The sequence below is a fragment of the Ammodytes marinus genome, assembly GCF_949987685.1.
Source record: "Ammodytes marinus genome assembly, chromosome: 11".
Lineage (NCBI taxonomy): Eukaryota > Metazoa > Chordata > Actinopteri > Uranoscopiformes > Ammodytidae > Ammodytes > Ammodytes marinus.
In genome coordinates, this window is record NC_137215.1 from 25568481 (window position 1) to 25590461 (window position 21981).

Here is a 21981-nt window from a genome sequence, read left to right on the forward strand (position 1 = left end):
CAATGAGCAATAGACCTTCCCAACTCAAGGGGCGTCACTTACGCATGAATTTCAAAATACCACTGCACGCAATTGGACAGCACCACGACCAATCAGAGCAATGAACAAGGTAAGGTATACAGAGCCATGTTAAACTTTCTGAGTAAGACACAGACAGACATATTATCATCTATTATATAGTTTGATTACTCTGAAATGTGGGACCATCGGGCTGTGGCAACATAGACACGCTCCCGACCCATGCTAACACTACAGCATAGCCGACTACAGCATGTTGAGGGGCATTAGGCCCCATGGTTAAAGAAAGTATACATTTTCAATGTGACACTAGGCTATACGCTAACATTTTTGTGTTATCCCACACTAACAGTAACTGAGCAATGGTTTTATATAACTCCTTTTTCCTTATTTTAACAGAATTAAAACTCCACAGAACTCATGAGGCTACATCTTATGCTTCATGTTACTGTAATGGCCGTTTTCTTACAATGATAACTGATTTAGGTTCATAGGTAGGCTTTCGTCACCATTTTACATCGACTGCACTTTTTTGTGTACTGACGTGCACACAAATAAAAGTAGGCTACATCTTGATAGTAGAAGGATGGTTCACGCTTGAAACCAAGTGAAGAGAGAGAAATCAGCTACGGGCCGAGGGGAGGAGAGAAAACATTGGCAGCATGACAAGACTCTGCCTCTGTGTACACACAGGCATGGTACGGTGATGATAGGGGCAGAGAGATGTAAATATAAGAAGAACTGATCAACTTGAAGTTTAGGCTATTTGTTTAAATTACAGTTCATTTTATCTTGTACACCAGTCTACAACAGCATTCTCTTTTACTGTATATTCTATTCCATTTTAATGTATATAAAATATTCAATTTTAGTCAATATTCTGAATGTTGCCCTATTTAATTTCTTATGTCTGGGGTACTCATTTGTACATATTCTTTTATTCTATTTGGTATGAGCATTGCTGAGCACGACATAACAATTATTTGAATTGCCAGCGACTGCTTCATTTTGCATTTCACATTTAATTAAAAAAGATATATATATATATATATATATATATATATGTAAAAAGAATGAACTTGTTAGATCAGTTGAGAAAGGGTATGATGACCTTTTCCCATCCAACCTTACTCGAGTGAGTAATAAAGTAGTCTTTGCACCCCCACATCCACACTCTCATACACACATACACATTCCAGCTTTTTATTTTGCCAAACAATGATCTCATGCACATTGCAGCTGTCCTCATAAAAGTGATTATAATGGAGGAAGCTGAAGTCTCTAAGCACTCCATGTTTTCTACATTAGCCCTGTTATTGAGCTTGTGACAGTCAATGATATGCATCTTACACATCAACCTTGGGGTTAAGACTGTTGAAATCAGTGTGTGTGTGTGTGTGTGTGCGTGCGTGCGTGCGTGCGTGCGTGCGTGCGTGTGTGTGCATTGTATCATATGAGATCAATCTTTTCATTCATGCATACATAATACCAAACATATCTCCACAAACTTCCTCCTATACAAATACTTAATGGTCAAGATGGCAGGATGAAAAATGACTTCTACATGATTCAGTTTTATATACGCAGGAAGAACCAGATGACACATTTTCATCAGCATACATTATAAAAAGAACTATTCAGTGATCCACATGTGCACGTCTTGCGGCTGTTCCCACTATAAATGGTATAGAGCTGGCTTGAAGTAAAATGTGACTGCATGTGTGAGAGAAGAGAACACTCACAGAATACAGAGTGGAGAAGTTGCGAGAGCAGAGCCAACTGTTTTCATTCAAACTGCAGACACAGCCAGTCACATTCAAGCAGTCACATCTGCATCATAAAGAGAAAAAAAAAAGAAAAAAATCAGCACTTCCAAACAGTGGACAACACTGACCTCTAGTGGCAGGACAGCAAAAAGTGTGTTGTGAAGCCAATATTTCATTGCACATGATTTACACTATTCAATCACACTGACTCACGATCTTAGCCGTTGTATGAAACTGTTTTGCATTCCACTCTAACAATTTGCTGGTGAATGAACATGAGTGTGGCCATGTTTGACCTTTGATTTGATTTTGAATTGATTAATTGATTTGATTGAAATGTATTTCGAACATGTAAAAGAAAACAGAAATTATCATACAGAAAATAATGAGTTTACACAAAATAGAAAGCATAATGAGATACATGAATGACAAACACTTGATAACGGTAACAACATGTTCGAAGAGGAGTGGGAAGAAGTTTACACTTATTTAGTCCCACGCCTTCTCCTTAACTCATTTTAATTAAGCTTCCTTAATCATAATTATTATTATTATTAACATTTTCATTTATTACATTTATTATTATTAATTGTGTCATATTTGTATAAATATATATACGCCTTTTTCACTGAATAAATTGGTCCCAGGGTAAGAGGATAGGAAGAAGCATGTGTGGAGTTATTGAACTATATCAAAAGTAATATAATATAGGCTCATATAAAAATATTTTGGGCGAGTGTGTGTTTAAAGCAATTCATAAATTACTATTTGGTGAAATATGAAGTCAGCATATTGACTAGTGTAAATAGGCTATATTAATAGGAGCCTACAGTATGTCCTTTCACCACAATTTCAAAGACTGAGGCTTCGCAAAGATGGAGAGATACTGCCCCCTGGTTACGGTAAAGCTGAAATGCTACTTTACAATCTGTAATGTAAAGAATACTATCAGACATATCTTAAATGCCATGTTACTAAAACACGATTCTTGCCTGTTTTCTTCTGGTCTGTCAGAAAATATTTTTCTTTTAACGATTAGTGATAGGCCTATGAAAGGTTGTTTGTAAAGTAGCTATAAATCAATAATGTAGGCTATATTAACTGTATCCACACAGTAAGTACAGTACATTTAAGGGACCGACTGTAGCCTGTATTTTGGCATTGTGTATGGTTTCTATATAAGACTATAGCCTACTAAACCTACTGACTTTTCATTTATTTGTAGGAGTTCAAGGAGTTTTCCTTCTAATTCAACATTGTATGACAGTACTTACACTCGTAAGGAGGTCATATGGTCAAAGTAATACACCAGACTTCCGCTGCGTAAAGAGTTTCTAGTTTTTCAATGGCTTACTACAGTTAATTCGACTACAACGTAAAATTCGCAACAAAAACCGTGCTCCAGGTGAGGCTCGAACTCACAACCTCGGCATTGCTCTGCAATGTACTGACATATAAGTACCGCGCGCTAACCGATTGCGCCACTGGAGCTCACTGCTCACGCACCGCAGTTAGGTTTATAAACAAAACAGTAGTAAACCATTTTTCCTTTATTAGCTTCATGTTTACCGGCGTTACCACGATTTAGCTTGAAACAAAATAGGCCTATTATATTTGATAAAATAGATAGAACGAAGACACACTTGAACAAAGAATAGTGTCGTGACGTAATGTGTTACTCAAAGCGCTATTACACCGTGTCAGTAGACCTAGGTTTCTGCTACCGAGCCGAAGGAAACGCTAATGATAGCCGTGTCAGAAACGAAAGTCAATTTATGGCGAAATAATATGACGGTAATGCTTTTGATGTCGTCCCGGTGTTCGCCCATAGACCGAGCTGCTTCCCCATGATTATAGAGGTAGGGTTAAAGCGAAACGATGGGGGCAATGATGTCATAGCCTACTCGAAGCCGCTGCGAGACACACAGTGCTAAAATATTTTCAAAGTAAAACATGTATGCTGTTTATGAGAAAAAAAGGAAAGGGAATCTCAAAGAGTCGACATCCGCTTCATGTCATTGCATTTATAGCCTTCATGGAGTTATGACTAATGTGTTTTATTTTATCTTTTCAAACTCAGTGCAATCTTTCAGTTTGCATTAAGACCAAAAAGTAGGTCCCCCCCTTTTATTTTCAGTATATTTGATGATATTCTAACAGTGGTTGAGGGGGGACATTTTAACGTTCAGTCCTGTTACCTACATTATTTCTTTAATGTTATTTGTTTATTTTAAAAATAATATTTTCTTATAAATCACCAGAATGTGCTAAGTGTACTCATGCTAATATAATGGACCCTGTATATTAGCATGGTTATTCCAATTAAAAACTCAGTCATGTTACCTTCTGTCCTGTTACTTTTATACATTTATATTATAAACCTAGTTAAAAATTAAATACAATTTCCTGAGATTGACCAATACATGTTTTGAATGGTTAAATATATGTGTTATGAGATTCAGCTTTGAAAAAATAATAAATCTAAAGTTTAATTTGGAAGAGTTGCAACATCCAAATGTCACTCATTTGGCGGAATGGACAATTAAAGTGCATAAGAAACATTAGAATACAGATAACATTCATAATAATCAAACATTTCAGAGAAAATAAAATTAGCCCATATAGGGGAAGGTGGGGTGATTTGTGCATTTTGGAAGTTGCAAAACCCCTTGTTTCTAGAAAACCGTGAAAGAAATTGGAAATGTGACCACATATTTAAGAAGAGCCATCCATTTGACTCATCCTGTAAAGAAGGGAGACACAAGGAATAAGATATAAGCACATTTAAGCTCAAAAAACTGTGTTTTGCCTTTCAAAGTAAAATTTCCATGATCAAGGTTTTTTGATTATTGTGTCTGAACAATTATAGACACGTTTGAAAACATTTGACACATGTTTTAGTGCTTTGGTATGCTACACTTTGAGTCTATATAGTTAGCACAATGTCAACCCTAAATTGCTGCATCATGCCTATTATCCAAAATTCTGGGGGTGGGGTGATTTGTGCGCAAGGGCCTGGGTGAGTTATAAGTAAGTAAGTAAGTAAAATGTATTTATAAAAGCACATTTATGACAGTTTGCACTGTCCAAAGTGCTGTACATAGTGCATTCAGTAGGTAAACAATGAAGGTAAAATAACAATAACCAAAATAAAAGACGTAAAGCCCATACATCCACATAAACACAGATAGTAGTGCAGAGGTAAGTAAGTAGTGCAGAGGTTAATGGGGAGGAAACACCAGGGTGTACATATGGGTTTTGAGCCTTGATTTAAAGGCAGTAATGTAGGGGGAATCACATTTGTCAGGTGGCAGTTGGTTCCACAAGCACGGAGCAACTAGTGCAAAGTACATTTCTGAGAGTTGTGCCAGTGGCATGGCTGTATACGGTGGTCACCAAAAGAAAGTGATTGTCTACAGTAGCTCAGAAGAGAGTGACATCTCAATTCCACTTAACGACACCACTGATGAGAGTTCAGATGGCCAGAAAGATGATGATGGTGACTTTGTCATTGTGACACAATGACGCACAAATCACCCCACGTAGACAAGACAACTTTTTTTCCGAAAGCTATATTTCTTAAACAGTTTATTCCAGATCCAAAGTTTTTATTGCCAGGGATGCACAACATCCTGAAATATATGTACATATTTGAGTTGGAGACTTAACTGTCAAGGCCTCACTTTAAAATCACTTTGAGTAAAAAGTTGCACAAATCACCCCACCTTCCCCTATAGCTGCTATATATATACAGTCATATGAAAAAGTTTGGGAACCCCTCTCAGCCGGCATTATAATTGACTCTGCTTTCACAAAAATAAAAAATAAAAGTGGTATGTCTTTAATTTACCAGGAACAGCTAAGTAGGGGAGAACGGGGTAAGTAGGCACACTTTTTACTCTAGTGAGAATTGCTCATCACCTAAACATCTTTCAATAGTCATTCCTACATTAAATTGAAGCTTAAGGTGTTGGCTTGAAATGTGTACCCCTCACTTTTTCTATCTTATGGTAATAAAGAAGAAATTAATCGTCAAAGACACCCATACACATTGTGACAACCAACCCCATCAAGGGGTCGGATGTCACACACTATGGGGTTGTTTGTCACAATGTTATCTTAATGGGAATAATCTTAAAAAGAAGACAAGAAAGCAGAACAAAATTTGAACGTGTAATTGCATTGTCAAGTTGACAAATAGGCCTACATAACTTACTGTAGCCTTGGCAGCTGGTCTAGTTTGGGATGCACTGGGTTGTTTTGATTTTGTTGCCCTTTTTTCTTTTGCATGCTAGCTGCCTTTTCCTGCTCCATTCTCTCCTTCTCTGGGGTGTCAGTGAGGACACAGCTTGACAATTTCTTTCGTTATTGTGTTCCTTTTCTGGCTGCAGCCTTTGGATAACATGTGACAACCAACCCCCCAAAAAATGTGACGACCAACCCCAATTTGAATTTCTTGCTAGCATCAAGGCCAACAACCATCTGACAACTAATTAGCTTGCTAACCACAATCTAAACTATAGTTTACCCTTCACACTTTTTATGGGTAACAAGTGTTTTGTTATAAACCCATTGTGTAAAAGCCTAGAAGAAAAATACTGAGGAGCTAAATATTTTCAATTTGACATGAAAAACACAAACAGTCCTCTCACCTCAAATTCAGCAGTCTAACTCCAAGGAAGACTATGTAGGTGACCTCTGACCCCAATTGTGGATATTTACATACCAAAATTTCACAGACAGCGCCTTCTGGTTCCGAGATATAACGATTGTGACAACCAACCCGTGTGACAATTTACCCCGTTCTCCCCTACTGGGATGTTTTCCAAACAAAGATTTTTTGAAAAGCAGTATTTGGTTGTATGAAATAAAATAAAATGTGAAAAACTGTCTGTGCAAAAATATAGGAACTCTTGTGGTTTTGTTGATTGTAATGCCTGTAACAGCATGTAAAACTGATGACTTTAAACACAAAATCGGTTGGATTATGTTGTTAAGCCTTGAACCTCATAGAAATGTATGTTTAATCATGAGAAAAGGTATTTTAGGTGCCTAAATGCAAGTTGCACTTCTCTTTGACTCTCTGCTGAAGTGAGACGGAATGGGATCATCAAAGCAGCTCCCAAAAGATCTGAAAAACAAAGATTATTCATTGTCATGGTTTAGGGGAATGCTACAAGAAGCTTTCCCAAAGGTTTAAATTTTCAATTTCGACTGTAGGGAACGTTGTCAGGAAATGGAAGGACACAGGCGCAGTGGCAGTTAAACCCAGGCATGGCAGACCAAGAAAAAAACAGGAGCGCATAGGCTGAGGATTGTGAGAATGGTTGCACACAACCCACAGATCACCTCCAAAGACCTGCAAGAACATCTGGCTGCAGATGGTGCATCTGTACATTGTTCAACAATTCAGCGCAATTTGCACCAAAACATCTGTATGGCCGGGTGATGAGGAGGAAGCCGTTTCTGCGCCCACGCCACAGATACAGTGGCATGGAGTATGCAAAAGCTCATTTAGACAAGCCAGATTCATATGGGAAGAAAATGCTTTGGACTGATGAGACAAAAATTTATAAATTTGGTCTTTATAAAAAGCGCTTTGCATGGCGAAAGAAGAAAACTGCATTCCAAGAAAAACACCTGCTACCTACTGTCAAATTTGGTCATGCTGTGGCCACTTCAGGGACTGGGGCCCTGGTTAAAGTCGATAGTCGGATGAATTCAACCTAGTTTCAACAGATTATTCAGGATAATGTTCAAGCATCAGTCACAAAGTTGAAGTTGCCCAGGGGTTGGATATTCCAACAAGACAATGACCGTTAACACAGTTCAAATTCCTGCAGAGGGAAAAGTACAATGTTCTGATATGGCCGTTGCAGTCCAATGACTTGAATATCATCGAAAATCTATGGGATGATTTGAAGTGGGCTTTCCATGCTCGGCAGCCATCACATTTAACTGAACTGGATCGCTTTAGTATGTAAGAATGTTCAAAATACCTCCATCCAGGATCCAGACACTCATCACAGGCTACCGAAGGCGTCTAGAGGCTGTTATTTTTGCAAAAGGAGGCTCAACTAAGTACTGATGTCATTTTTCTGTTGGGGTGCCCAAATTTATGCACCAGTCAAATTTTGTTATGATGCCTATTGCATATTTTCTATTATTCCAATAAACAAAATGACATTGCTGAATTGCTTCTGTTTCCCTAAGGTATGTCATAAATGAAAAGGAATCTGCTTCTTTGAAATCCCAGCTAATGATGAACAAAAATCCCAAAAATTAGAAGGGGGTCCCAAACTTTTTCATATGACTGTACAAACATACTTAGGCTACATTTGTACAAATACATTCATAGGGACTAATAAAGTGTATTGTTCCTTTCTTTAATCATAAACACCTCTGAGAATAACAATCAGAGGGAATAGGCTAGAGAGAAATAGGCCAAGATGCAATACATTACAACAAATAAGCGCACATCCTTATATTGTATAGCTTTTATTTACATATATCCATATTATACAGTTTGAGCATCAATATTGAACTCTTAAGGTCACTGTGTTTATTCTGATTATGTGACAAAGCTCCTTCTTAAATCTGATTGACTGCCACCAATAATTGCAGATACAGAATTGCATATGTCAAGAACACTCATGTAGCATTCCTGGCTTTGCAAGACATTAACTACCAAAAAACAACCAAACTGCCATTTAAAATTAGATTTTTATTTTATTTATTTATTTATTTATTTACTCAGTCAATGTATTGAACATGTTCAAAGAAATACAAATTCAAAGAAAAACGTATAAGCAATAAAAATAAAATAAAAATTCAATTGAATCCTTACCAACATATAGCCTATGCTAAGCAACACATCAGTAACTCAAAAAACCTTGTAATGTTCAAAAGGGGTAAGTAATAGTCTAAGAAAAACCTAAGACCTTGTCCTGTCCATTAAATGTGTGCTTCTGAGTGCTTCTCAGCTGTTATTAACTGTGTTTGTGGCTGCTCTGACTTTCTCTTCTCAATGCCGACGATACTCTTGAGGGCCTCCTGAAACATGGAGCTACAGAAAGAGTAGATGACCGGGTCCAGAGCGCTGTTGAGGTAGGTGATGCCGATGCAGACCATGAAGACCTGGGTGACCACATTGTAGGACTTGCAGTCCGTGGGTTTGGAATTCCTGATGTAAAGTCCGCCCAGGCCTGTGAGGACACTGGGCATGAAGCAGATGGTGAACACCACACTGATCACCCCTACAGACCTGATGGCCCTCCGGACTCTCTTCTGTCTGGCCAGGCCGCGTTGGCGCAGGTGGCAGACGATCCGGGCAGAGCAGAACAGCAACAAGATCCAGGGCAGGAAGAACTCTGCCACGAAGGCCACGTAGTGAACCTTTATCTCCACAGGGATCACGCCGTAGGAGTCGAAGCTTCTACACTCGGAGACGTTTCCGTACTGGCGAAGGAGGTTGGTGGCCAACATGGGAATTCGAAGGGCAATCACGACAATCCACATGATGCCCGCGAACCAACCGGCCTGTCTTAAAGTCACACGGCTGATGCGGTGGAGCGGGTGGACCACTTTAAAGTAGCGATCGAGCGCCACAATGGTCATGAACGCGATACTAGCAGAGCGATTGACAGTCAGCATGAAGAGGTTGATGCGGCACCAGACCTGTCCAAACACCCAGTGCCCACGTTGTAGGTAGGCGTCGATGCGGAAGGGCACGCTGACCAGGAGCAGGGAGTCAGCCAGCACCAGGTTGAAGAGGAACAGAGTGTGGGGTTTCCAGGATTTCATGCGGAAACAGAAAATCCACAAGGCTAGTGCGCTTCCCGGCAGGCCCACAATCATCTCAATGACCATGATTATACACAGGAGCAAAGAGCCATGTCCATCCGTTGTGGATGGACAGGGCATGAAAGTTTCATTTGTCATATTGGCGGTACCAGACCCCCAATCCATTTCAGCCATGAATGCAGTCTAATTTCTCTATTTATTCCACTGCTCCTTGTGATCTGCAGATCTAGTGCTCCTGAAAAAATGACAAAGAAAAGCAAGAGAAAGAGGTTTTAGACCATTATTTTTCATGGATAAAGTAGCTTAAGCAAAAGTTTGACATTTTGGGTAAAACAAGTGTTGCAGCGCTTCTTCTCAAAGGTCTTGGATTGTACATAATGTCTGCATTGCTCTGGACAAAAGCATCTGCCAAATTAAAGGTGGGGTCAAGGATTGTGGAGAATTCTAAGTTGTTGTCAAACTAACTTTTTGTCAAAATCTTATTTCCTTAAGATTGGCTGCCTGCCCGTATTGTGTGTGCAGCACACTTTAAAAAAATCGGGTGTTGATACCCGGCCAATAGGCTCTGTAAACTGGTATGTAAACAAAGAGTAGGCCTATGTAAACAAAGTTGGCCCACCGTAGCTGCAACATGCCCGTTTACAGAGCATATAGGCTATAACATTTAATCTCTTTTCAGCACACACACAGGTTGTATGTGTGTGATCAGGTAGCAGATCGTGAGGAGATATTCACTGATTTTGACAAAGAGTGATTTTAACAACAAGCATTCTCCAGAATCACTGACTGCACCTTTAATTTATGTGAATGAGAATACATTCCTATCTCCAGTCTTTCTGCAAAGCTATGTGAACCAACTGGCTGCAGCTTCATAACTGCCAGTCAGGTGTGACGGTTGTTTCAATGTCCTCATCTTACTCTTGGCAAGACAGTAAATAGCCGTAGGTCCTTAAATTCTCAACTCTACATTTAAGACAAGAAGGGCATGTGTTTGTAACTAATGTTATTTCTCTACATATGCGCCGCTATGTACTTGTGTACCTTAAAAACAATTCAAACTTCTGATAAAAAGTAATGGGATCACAATTTTCCACGATCAAGTATGTCGGTTATTAAGTAATCAGGACCATTACAAAATGATTAAAGGTGTGAACATTACAGTTTATAAGCCATATTGCAACTTTGGTGATGGCACACAGTTACAAGGGAAAATGCTGTTGTGGAGTTTTTCTGTAAATGTAAAGTCAAAATTAATGCAAAATACAGAAAAAGGTTTAATCTCAGTACTCACCAGCACCTTGGTTCCCTCTCAAAGACCCAAACACCCTCCTTATTTAGAAGTCAGGGTTTTTCTTAAAAGGGCGAAGACAACCGTGTGTGTATACCGATCGCTCACAGCTAGTGAAAACGATTTGTGTGTCGTTCTCTGTATTAAAGCTGGCATACCCAGAGGGCTTGTCATAACATGAGGAACATGATGGTTCCGCGGAAAAGCCTCTGCGAGACTTCTGGCATTTGAGATCACAGTGTTTCCTTATAACTTTGTGAAATTTTAACATTATTTAGGTGGAGGCTTCAAATAAGCCCATCGGATTTTCTGCCTCTCCCTGCACTGTATGTTATTTGTATTCTTTGCCATTCTTTGTGTATGTTTCTTTTTTTAATTGTGCAAATAAAAAAATAAATAAAAAAAGTTAGATTATGATAATGAGTTATAACCATGGTTGGTTTTCCTTTGCTATTTTTTTCATACTAAAATACCCTTATAATGAAATCTAACATTTTAAATGCTTTAATTATAAATGAGAATTTCCTCCAGAGGAAAGGCAGATTCAAAATAAGATCTCTTCTTTGTCCAGCGTTTTTCTCCTAGACATACTTCAACTCAATTAAAGATCCAAAGGAGATTTTGGCTATTTTCTCATACTTCTTAAATGTATCTCCTGAGAAATAACCCACTCCTTGTCTCAGCCTGAGCCTAACCTAAGGTCTTAACAATATCTTTTTTCTCTCACACTGGACTGATCTTTACTTCTAAAAATACGTCTGAAATAAACATCTCTTGAGATAACTGTGAGATCCTACAAAACACTTGATTGGCTTATAAATAAGCATGCATTATATCAGGAATTTGTCTCAGTGATCAAAATCTAGTCTCAATTTATTTAATTTTTTTCTGTTCTCAGAGTTGTCTCACTTTCACCAAAAAGAGTCCAAACAAGATCTTCAGATACACTTGATTTTCTCATTTATTAATAACTAACATTTTCCAATAAAAAAACATTTGATTTCAAGTTCCAGATTAAAACAAATGTTGTCAATAGTTTGTCACATAAACATTCCATTAATTCAGGTTCATATCTGTCCATTTAGGCATTTGCAGGTAAATGGCCATATGAGGAGGAAACCCCCGATAAGAAGTGTTGTGTGTGTGTGACTGTGTGTGTGTGTGTGTGTGTGTGTGTGTGTGTGTGTGTGTGTGTGTGTGTGTGTGTGTGACTGTGTGTGTGTGTGTGTGTGTGTGTGTGTGTGTGTGTGTGTGTGTGTGTGTGTGTGTGTGTGTGTGTGTGTGTGTGTGTGTGTGTGTGTGTGTGTGTGTGTGTGTGTGTGTGTTTTCGTGTGGAAAGATTATTTGTCAAGGAAAGAAGAAACTTGTCTTGGTTGTATTGTTATAAGTGATCTAAATGGAGCTGTTTGTAAAGCACTTGATTGAAGGACAGCCTGCCTACTATGTTTTTATAAACATTAAACATTTGGTAGTTGGTCCAGGTTTGATATGGATGGTGCATCTGTTGAGCTGTTGATGTGAATCTAGCGACCATCAGCACTAAGGTTTCTGTCACTGCTTTGATTATGCCTCGATCATTTCGTCTGAGCAGCAGAGTTCGGTTCGGCACGGTATTTGGTATGCGTTTCCACTACCGACAGTAGGATACTGTAGTAGCCAAATCGTTTCCCAGGCTGACAAAATACAAAGGACTGTAGACTGGACTTTTTAAATCAGTGTTCCAAGTTTATTGCAGGAGTTTCCAGAAGACATACAGAGGATTTCATGGAGCATGATAGCAGCAGGGCGAGAGCCGCATGAAAAAGGTTCGTTGACTAATATTTTTCGTCATAGTCTTAGTCAACGAAATTAACACTGCATCTTTGTGAATCAGTTCATTCTGTCCCTCTTGGAATGTCACTGTGGCACCATTAGTTGTGGCTGCTTTCACAGAGAATATGCTCTGTGGATATGATGGTATGAATAAGGCCTTCCTCAGTGTGACCTTGCTGCCTTCCCTGTCCTGCAAACACACCTCTGCGTCCCCTCGTTTTAATGCCACGTTGTTCATCCTGGTTCCATCAGCTAGCTCCATGTAGTGTGCATTTGGGTTAAAAGTCTCTTCAAATTTTGTGAATGCGTCTTCCTCCGTGATGATGTGTGATGTTGCTCCACAGTCCACCATTAGTCCTTTACTTTTAATGTTGTCCCGGAAGGAATTTTTGACTGACTTTGAATACAAATGTTTGTTCTTCCTTTTGTTCTTTCTGTCCATCCGCGGTTTGTTTGGCATCATCTTTGTGCTTGGTTTTTTTCTCCTGCATGCCTCGTCACTGTGTGTTGTGCTTCTGTGGAAGTTGCACCATTTTCGCACACCTCTTTGGCAGCACTCTTTTGCCATGTGGCCTCGATTTCCACATCCATAGCAAATGATGGATGACATGTCTGCTTTCATTACATTGTCCGATTTTGTTTTAGTCTCGAACTTTTCAGTTTCTTCATAGCTTCGTAGTTTACTTTTAAACTGGATAAACGTTAATTCCTCGCTGCTCTGCGTCGTATGAATGGCGAACGTCTTATATGATTCTGGGAGACCCTTCAGAATCATGGCTATTATCAGTCCGTCCCTTATCACTTCTTTAGCATTTCTTAGGGAGGTGACTGTCTTTTCAGCTCGGATGATATAGTCTGTCACCGTTTCTTCTGACTCCTTCTTTAATGAAGTTAGCTCTGTGTATAGGGCAATGATTCTGGGCTTACCCTGACTGGCGTAATGGCTCCTTAATATTTGCAGGGCTTAACTGCCGTCATCGGCCGCCTCTCTCATCACCAACGATAGGCTTTTGTCCTCGAGGAATTGAATGAGTTCCGCGTAGCTTTCTTCGTTCTTTTCTGGATCCGGATCATCATCCGTTGAGAGTATTGTGTCCTTCAAGCCGAGCATTCGCATGTGGCCGAGAAACTTCACTTCCCAAAGTTCGATGTTATTTTCATCTCCGTTGAAGACTAACCTTTGCCATCTGCCTCCTCTTGTAGTATCACGTCTGGGCCCATAACCTGTTGAGTTTTCATTCTCTTCTGTCATGTTGATAAAGAATCACGTCTTGCATATGTTTCATTTATCTCTTTATTCCTTTCTTCACAGCTCCGGTATATCATCAGCAGCCATGGCATGTGCGCAGTAACAATTAACGGTCAATGACCCAGAATGCAATGCAATAGGCCTACAGAAAACAAAATAAAACAACCAATCACATTGGTGTAAAATAATGTTGGATACAAAAGTCGGTTGTAATCCGCATAATATAGGGGCATATCATTTTAAACAACTAATATAACATTATGAGAACACATTAATTTAACAGTGACAATGCCTAGAGGTTAATAATAACGTTAGGAACTTGTGAGTGCTTCGGAAAAACTACAATAACGTTTATTTCACATAGTTCCACCAGTCAGTCTAAGCAGGATAGTTAAGTTTCAGTTTTGTTTTTCATCTCTGTGTCGGACAGCTGTTGGCTCTGCTGATCACGGAGCAGACAGCGGGAGTCAGTCTAAAGTCAGCGATGATCACTCTCACAAATCAAAAAGCTAAATTATCAAATAAAGCTATCTCTTCCTCCCTCTGTCCACTGCACACTCAGTCACTACTAGTAGCTTAAAGGAAGTAAATGAGGATTAAAACCTCATTTTGCACATTATTATTTCTTTATATTGTAAGATCGCAGGCTAGTAAAATACCACCATCACTAATGTAGTCATTATTCATTCAGTAATAATAATCTTTAAAATTTTGTCTGACACCTTTTATGTTTAAATGTAAGGCTTCACTCGTGACACAATACATTAAGTATAATGTTATTTAGTCAACATATCTAAATGTGGGGGCTTTCCCAAGTAAATATTGATTTATATGGCTTTAATTAAATCGGCATACTGTACACATGTTGCCACCCCTTAAAATCTCCTGCCACCCTCTTGCCACCCCATGAATATTTTTCTAGATCCGCCCCTGCCACCTACCCATCATAAGCAAATGTAGGGCTGTGGTCTCTCAGTCAGAAATGGAGATGCTCAACCATTCCTTTGTTTCCTCCCATTTAGATATTGTAATTCACTCTTCTCTTCACTTAACATATCTGTCCTTCACCGCCTGCACCCATACTCTGAATGCTCTGCCAACCAGCATTAGGTTTGCTGACAGTGTGGACTGTTTAAGGGTCAATTGAAGACTCCCTTGTTTAGGCTAGCATTTGGGTAACTTCTGTCTTTTATATGTTGCTAATTTTATCTGCTGTGTTTTTGAATTAATTGTATTCTTAGATGTAATTATTCTATGCTTCTATTTTCTGTGCACATTGTAAAGCATTGTATGACCCTGTCTGTGAAAAGCGCTATATAAATACATTTTACTTACTTACTTACTTATTACATTTTTGTTCCTAGATGGATTGTTTGCTCAACAAAAATAAAAATAATTGAAAGAAAAAAGCAGCGGATTCTCCGTTTGAGAATTGGAACCATGACATTCTTGGCATGTTTGCATTGAAAATTACTATTATCAAAATAGTCGCTAGAAAATACATTTTTGAGAGTTATTATCGACATGTGTTTCATCTGTGCATGTAGACCTTCACAGTGTTGGGTTGGGTATACGATATTTTATTATCTAATTTTACAGTTTCAATTGGTAAAGTTACTTGTAACTTAAGCTATCAGATAGATGGAGCAGAGTAAAAAGTAGAATATTTCCCACTGAATTGTAGTGGAGCAGAAGTATGAAGTAGCATGAAAAGAAAATACTTAAGTGCCTCAAACTTGTACTTAGAGAAAATGTACATTACACATTACATATCTACGGTGGCGCTGAGCATTCACCAAATAAAAAAAAGTTTCACTGCAGGATCTCGTAATTACGAGATAATATCTCGTAATTACGAGATAAGTATCTCGTAATTACGAGATAATATCTCGTAATTACGAGATAAGTATCTCGTAATTACGAGATAATATCTCGTAATTACGAGATAATTATCTCGTAATTACGAGATAATTATCTCGTAATTACGAGATAAGGATCTCGTAATTACGAGATAAAGATCTCGTAATTACGAGATAAGGATCTCGTAATTACGAGATAAGGATCGCCCTCTCATTCATCAATAACGATGTCTGTGTGTGTGTATTTGTGTGCAGACGAGGTGAACCTAGCCATAGGAAAACGTAGGCAATAGCCTTGGTTTCCGGACTACAATGGGCCCCATAATCAATAAACTTATTTTAAATATTTGTTTAGGCTACTGTTCATTCATTAATCAGCGATCGCATCGGGTAGGCTACTGAGGGACACACTTTCGGCTTTACGCCCGTGATCAGCTGCTGAGGTCCGACTGGGCTTTTCTCCTGAATAGTCCCAGTGACTGCATATCTGCACAAAGTTGACATGGCTATCATTGTCATGCCCTCCTTGTAGAAAGTTCTTATGTGTTTGTATGAGTCATGGATTACACCGAGTTTAACGACTGCATTTAATCAAAGCATTCAATAAAACTGCGTTCCGATACAGTAACAAACAGGAGGTAAAAGTGAACTAGCCCACCGGGCATTCTGATTGGATGAGGCAACACAGTACGGTGGCTCCGGTGGCTCAAAATGAACAAACTGCATATACAAAGTGAAAGTGTGTCCCTCATTTCCCAATGCGATCGCTGATTAATGAATGAACAGTAAACAAATATTTAAAATAATTGTATTGATTATGGGGCCCATTGTAGTCCGGAAACCAAGGCTATTGCCTACGTTTTCCTATGGCTAGGTTCACCTCGTCTGCACACAAACACACACACACACACACACACACACACACACACACACACACACACACACACACACACACATCGTTATTGATGAATGAGAGGGTGATCCTTATCTCGTAATTACGAGATCCTTATCTCGTAATTACGAGATCTTTATCTCGTAATTACGAGATACTTATCTCGTAATTACGAGATATTATCTCGTAATTACGAGATCCTGCTCTGAAACTTTTTTTTATTTGGTGAATGCTCAGCGCCACCGTACATATCTGCAGTTAATGTGTGTTATAATAAGTGCTATAAAAACTGAAGAGAGACTCCTTCTCCTGAATCGTCTCTGCAGTAGCTGATGATGGCTCTAATGACAACCAGTAACCTACTTTTCACTACATTTCCCAAACCAACTTTCCTCAGTTTTCTTTGCTGACTATTGGGTATACGCACCAATTTTGCACACATGGAGCACACCACTCTGTGTGTGAACAGTCAAACCTTTTTCAGCTCGATAACTTTATGGTCATTGACTCCCGTACAGCTGTAGTCCCCCTTCCCCAGCCCTAAAGGTGTGTTTGCTAGTATCACTGGACTCTGATCTGGAAGTCCACTATTCATATAACTATTTTATTAGAGTGCACACAGAACAAACACACAGGAGCCAGCAGCGGACACATGGCAGGACATGACATCTGCTCTCAGAGATACTTTACGGTTACATTGTGTGAAGACTAATAGTGGAGCATTGCATCCATATTTACACAGCACGTGTGTATGTGTGTGTTGGCAGCTTTTCTTACAATAAGTCAGGGCTCAGTGGGTAAATTCTAGTCACTCTTTTTTATAGTACAAATGATGAGTCACAGTGACTAATAATTGTCATAAGGTATCATAGATTCCCTTTACTGCAGGCAAAACCATTGTGTCGTTTTGTTTTTATGCTCATGTATTTTTGTATTTTTGTATTTTTCTTCTTTTAATGTTTCTTTTTTTCTTTCTACCTGCCGACTACAGGTGAAAATTAGCCTGCATGGCTAAATATGGCACATTTACATGTTGAACTTTGGTGCTCATGTCTATTAATGTGCGCTGTCCCTTTTAAATAAAGAAATCTAAAAAAAAAAACTGCTGAAATAACCAAAATGTATTTACATTATATTTACAGTGAAGCTTGCATTCAAATAAAATATTAAACATAATAATGCTGTCATGATAAAATGATAATCCAATGAGGCATTAGCCCATTCAATCAAGCAAATAATCAAATAATCAATTCTCGTGGAAACATGGAAACAAATGTATTGAATTTGTTTTAACATAGGCTATACCTGTACATGGGCACATATCTCTACCCTCAAACCTACAATAACATGAACGCATGACTTATTGATCAAAATAACTAATATGATCATGTTTGGGTCATTTCCCTGCCCTTTGTCCGCCTTCCTTTTTAAATTATCAAAAAAGATTTGAGATCCACAAAATATTAAGAAAAGACAAACAAAGAATGAATTTAATCCTGGAATATATCATTCAAATATCAATAAGGTTGCTGAAGTGTTCTTTTGTCTGGAATATGACTTGGGAATGTTGAAAAGACTGCTGGTAGGTTGGTGACCAAAAGTTTTAAGATAACTTGTCTTTGCTGTTATAACTTTGTATTTTATTTATGTGGATGTAGTTTTTCTTTTAAAATCGAACAGAAGTTTCATTATATCTATCTATGTGTGTGTATTTTGGGCAGTTTCCCTGACACACCCAGCTACTGTGGTTCCCTGATAACCTCCAAGTATCCCCCCCACATCACCCCCCCCCCCCCCCACACACACACACATCAATATATTTGTGCACTTCCTGTATTCGCTTAAAATAAACTTTTCACTTTCCCAATGTGAGATCAATACATTTCTATGCACACACACACACACACACACACACACACACACACACACACACACACACACACACACACACACACACATATTGTCCCCACCAGTAGTATGGTGTTATGCTTCCTGGGTCTGTCATTTGGACCTCAGCCTGTGACAGAGACATTACTGTCTCACTCTGATAACGTGGAGGCTAGAGGCTTAATGTTTAGCCTAAGACACACACAAACACACACACACACACACACACACACACACACACACACACACACACAGGGAGACACACAGAGAAGCAGAGGGATTAGGTACAGAGACCCATATGCTGCCCAGGGATGGAAGCGAGTAAACTTAGTATGCGGAGAACACTAGGGAGTGATGACCAAGGTGAGATTTATTAATTTACAATGTTTGATAACTTTAGAAGGCCACACTGCGGGGCATAATATGGCATGTGTTGTAATTGCATCCTAATATCAGTTTAAGTCTGTCAAGGGATGCTATTGGATTCAAGGCTATAAACCCGTTGCTTAAGCAATCTTATTCTGAGGGGAAGTCATTTTAATGACAGGTAGACCTACGGTCACCAAGATGTTTTGGCGTTGGTAAATAAATGTTTTGCCTGTACAGATTGTTGAAGATGTTCCAAAGCTTTAATGCTAAACTGAGCTATTAGCTAGTTAATCCACATTAGAGCGTGCACACAGCGCTGTGTGTCCGCGTGGAGGAGCAAGAAATCAGGACTGTATGCGCACTAGAGGTGCTTTAATGTGGGGAAGACATTCAAATTGGCTCCTCCAAATAGCCAATAAAATATTAAGATATTTATTTGTTTTTAATGCAAGGTGCTTATATTGTTTTACTTTAGATATGATTGTATCATATAATCATGAAAGTTTGCCAGTGTATTGTGCCATGCTTCTTTTTGTCAACATGTCACTTTTACCAAATTCAAGACATCTTAAAGCTATAGTGCGTAATTTCTGTTGCCCTCATTAGGAAGTCTGAGTAATTACAACAATGTCGGTACATCTACATGAAGTAAGACTTCGGTGATCGCACATGGATTTTATACCTTCTGCTCTACGTCCAGGTTTTTTCTTAGCAGTAGAATCAACAACTGAAACATTTTCTTGGTGCGCCTGCACCAGTTAATGCTGCCATACTGAGAAATACAGTATGCCATACTGTATTTCTCAGTACAAATGAGTGGCAATGCCATACTGAGTATGGCATTGCCACTCATTTGTTAACGGCTTGATTGTAACCAACATTCATTCATGAAAAAGTTATGCACTATAGCCTTATGGAGATGGCGGTCAGCGCAGCCATTTTATAAAGTTCTGGAGATACATAGATGTAGCAGAAGTCAGCATTGTACTGTTGGAAAAGGGGCCAGCCGAAAAAACTTTTTTGCCACGTATGCTTACCTAAAAAACTAAATATCCTTTCAATTGTACACTAAATTTAGGAAATGTTCATTTCATTTGTGGACTGATAGGCTGCACTGCACTGGCAGACAGCCTTTTATTTATTTTTGAAGTATGCATTTATTTATATACACAGTATCTAAAAGAAAACGTTTTTTGGCTGGCCCCAATACAATGCCGACTTATGCTACAACGACGTCTCCGCCAGACTCCTTTAAACGACTGTGCTGACTGCCATCTCCATAAGGTAACAGACTTACTATGTATATTCCACTTCAAAAATACCCAACTATCTCTCTAAGAAACCCCTCCGAAAATGTACATTCAATATAATTTCTCTGTGACAGGGGCTCGTGTTAAAGATGAAGCCCCAGTATCAGAGCCACTTGGCCGCATCTCAAGTGGTCCTCTCCCTGCCCTGGTGCGTCTCTATGTGTACGCGCTGCATGGCTGCCTGTGTGAGGTGGCCTTCACCGCTGTGTTGGACTGGTGCAGCACCGGGGACTGGAGGCTGGCGGGCCACAGCAGCCTGTGGGCTCTGCCTATGTACGCCACCGCAATCTACCTGATAGAGAGCCTGAGAGCCCGGCTACTGGCCCGCCATCAGCCCCTACCGGTACGTCTTCTGGCCTACACCGCCTTCATCTACATGTGGGAGTTCAGCTGGGGCTCTGTGCTGAGGCTGCTGGGGGCCTGTCCCTGGGACTACTCAGCCTATAGGTTCAACCTGAGGGGACTGGTGACTCTGGAGTATGCCTTGCCCTGGGCCGTGGCAGGCTGCCTAGCAGAGCAGCATGTGATCAAGAACACTCTGAGGATAAGACTGCACAACTGAACTGACAAAACTGTGCTTTCAAAAGCAATGTATTCATGGACATTGTGACATTGTGATATTAAAATATTTGGTACACACACTATACCGTCCAGAGCTGCGTCATTAAAACCTCCTTGTGTTCCCTTTTTGAGCGTTTCTCTATCCCAGATGGGCATCAGACAGACATGCTATGATAAGAAAGCTTGTTTTCATAGCCTTATGGTGTATTCACACTGGGAATGTCCGCTTCGCTAGTGCACTTGCTTTGGTCCAGACCAAATAGAGTTTTGATTTTTTTGGTTTGGTGTGGTCCACTTTCATATTGCCCCTTTTGCAAGTGAACCAGCATTACGAAGCAAAACCACACGTGATCTGAGGTCATTCATTCATTGGACAGACATTCTGGGGTGGAGAGAAACAGGAAGCACGAAGTTTAAACTGCGAAATATATCATTGATATAATATGGGGCTAAAAATAATAAAAGGGCCTACATCTAACCTATAAATAAAGAGGAAAAACATCAAATTATTGTAGTTTCATATGGTTATAATGTGTAGCCCTATGTCAATGCCACGTTATGTGGCTTGTAGTTGTAGCCTACGATGTGAAACATTTTTTTTACTGTATTTTTGGTGCTGGACGCGCGTCACGCGAGAAGAATAGGCTCAAGCTGACACTCAGCTGATTAAGCTGTGTATCAGCTGGGTCGGCGCAGTTCCGCTCCAAATATATTGACGGTCCCGTACATGGTAAGCAAAATAAAAACACACACTTCTTGCGCTGCGTGAACCTGTTGGCACTGTGCAGGTGACGCTCCCCTCTCCTTCATCTGATCGCTGAACACATTCAGCATTTTTACGCGTCCTCTCGATCAAATGTAATATATTGTTCTGGGCTCCCGGTCAAACCACAACTTATCGTCCTAACAATGGCGACAACAACACTTTCCCATAATGTGAAGCTGACGGCTATTTATTAAAAAAGAAAAGAAAGAAAAGGCACAGTGCCACCTGCATTTGGGTCGGATCGAGTCCGAACAAATTCACACCACAAACGAACTGCAGCAGAGTGCGTTTGGAAACGCACCGAGACTACCTCTTCAGCTGGGTCTCGGAGCGTTTGTTTGGTCCGCACCCGAGTGCGATTGCTGTATTCACACCTGCCTGAAAGATGCGCACCAAAGGTG

At 39.6% G+C, this 21981-nt stretch overlaps 2 protein-coding genes across 2 annotated transcripts; one reads left to right on the forward strand and one right to left on the reverse strand.

Annotated features, from left to right (window-relative positions):
• Nucleotides 1–8498: 8498 nt before the first annotated feature.
• On the reverse strand, nt 8499–10987 carry hcar1-3 (hydroxycarboxylic acid receptor 1-3). Its single transcript, XM_080036619.1, has 2 exons — nt 10879–10987; nt 8499–9822 (listed from the first exon to the last, which is right to left on the reverse strand). The coding sequence occupies exon 2, from the start codon at nt 9759–9761 to the stop codon at nt 8739–8741; it is 1023 nt and encodes a 340-aa protein (XP_079892745.1). The 5' UTR covers nt 9762–9822; nt 10879–10987; the 3' UTR covers nt 8499–8738.
• A 7898-nt stretch (nt 10988–18885) lies between these two features.
• LOC307257906 (transmembrane protein 229B-like) lies at nt 18886–20815 on the forward strand (the record flags this gene model as incomplete). The annotated part of the gene is made up of 2 exons (XM_080037267.1): nt 18886–18937; nt 20328–20815. The coding sequence occupies 2 exons, from the start codon at nt 18886–18888 to the stop codon at nt 20813–20815; spliced, it is 540 nt and encodes a 179-aa protein (XP_079893393.1).
• Nucleotides 20816–21981: the final 1166 nt, after the last annotated feature.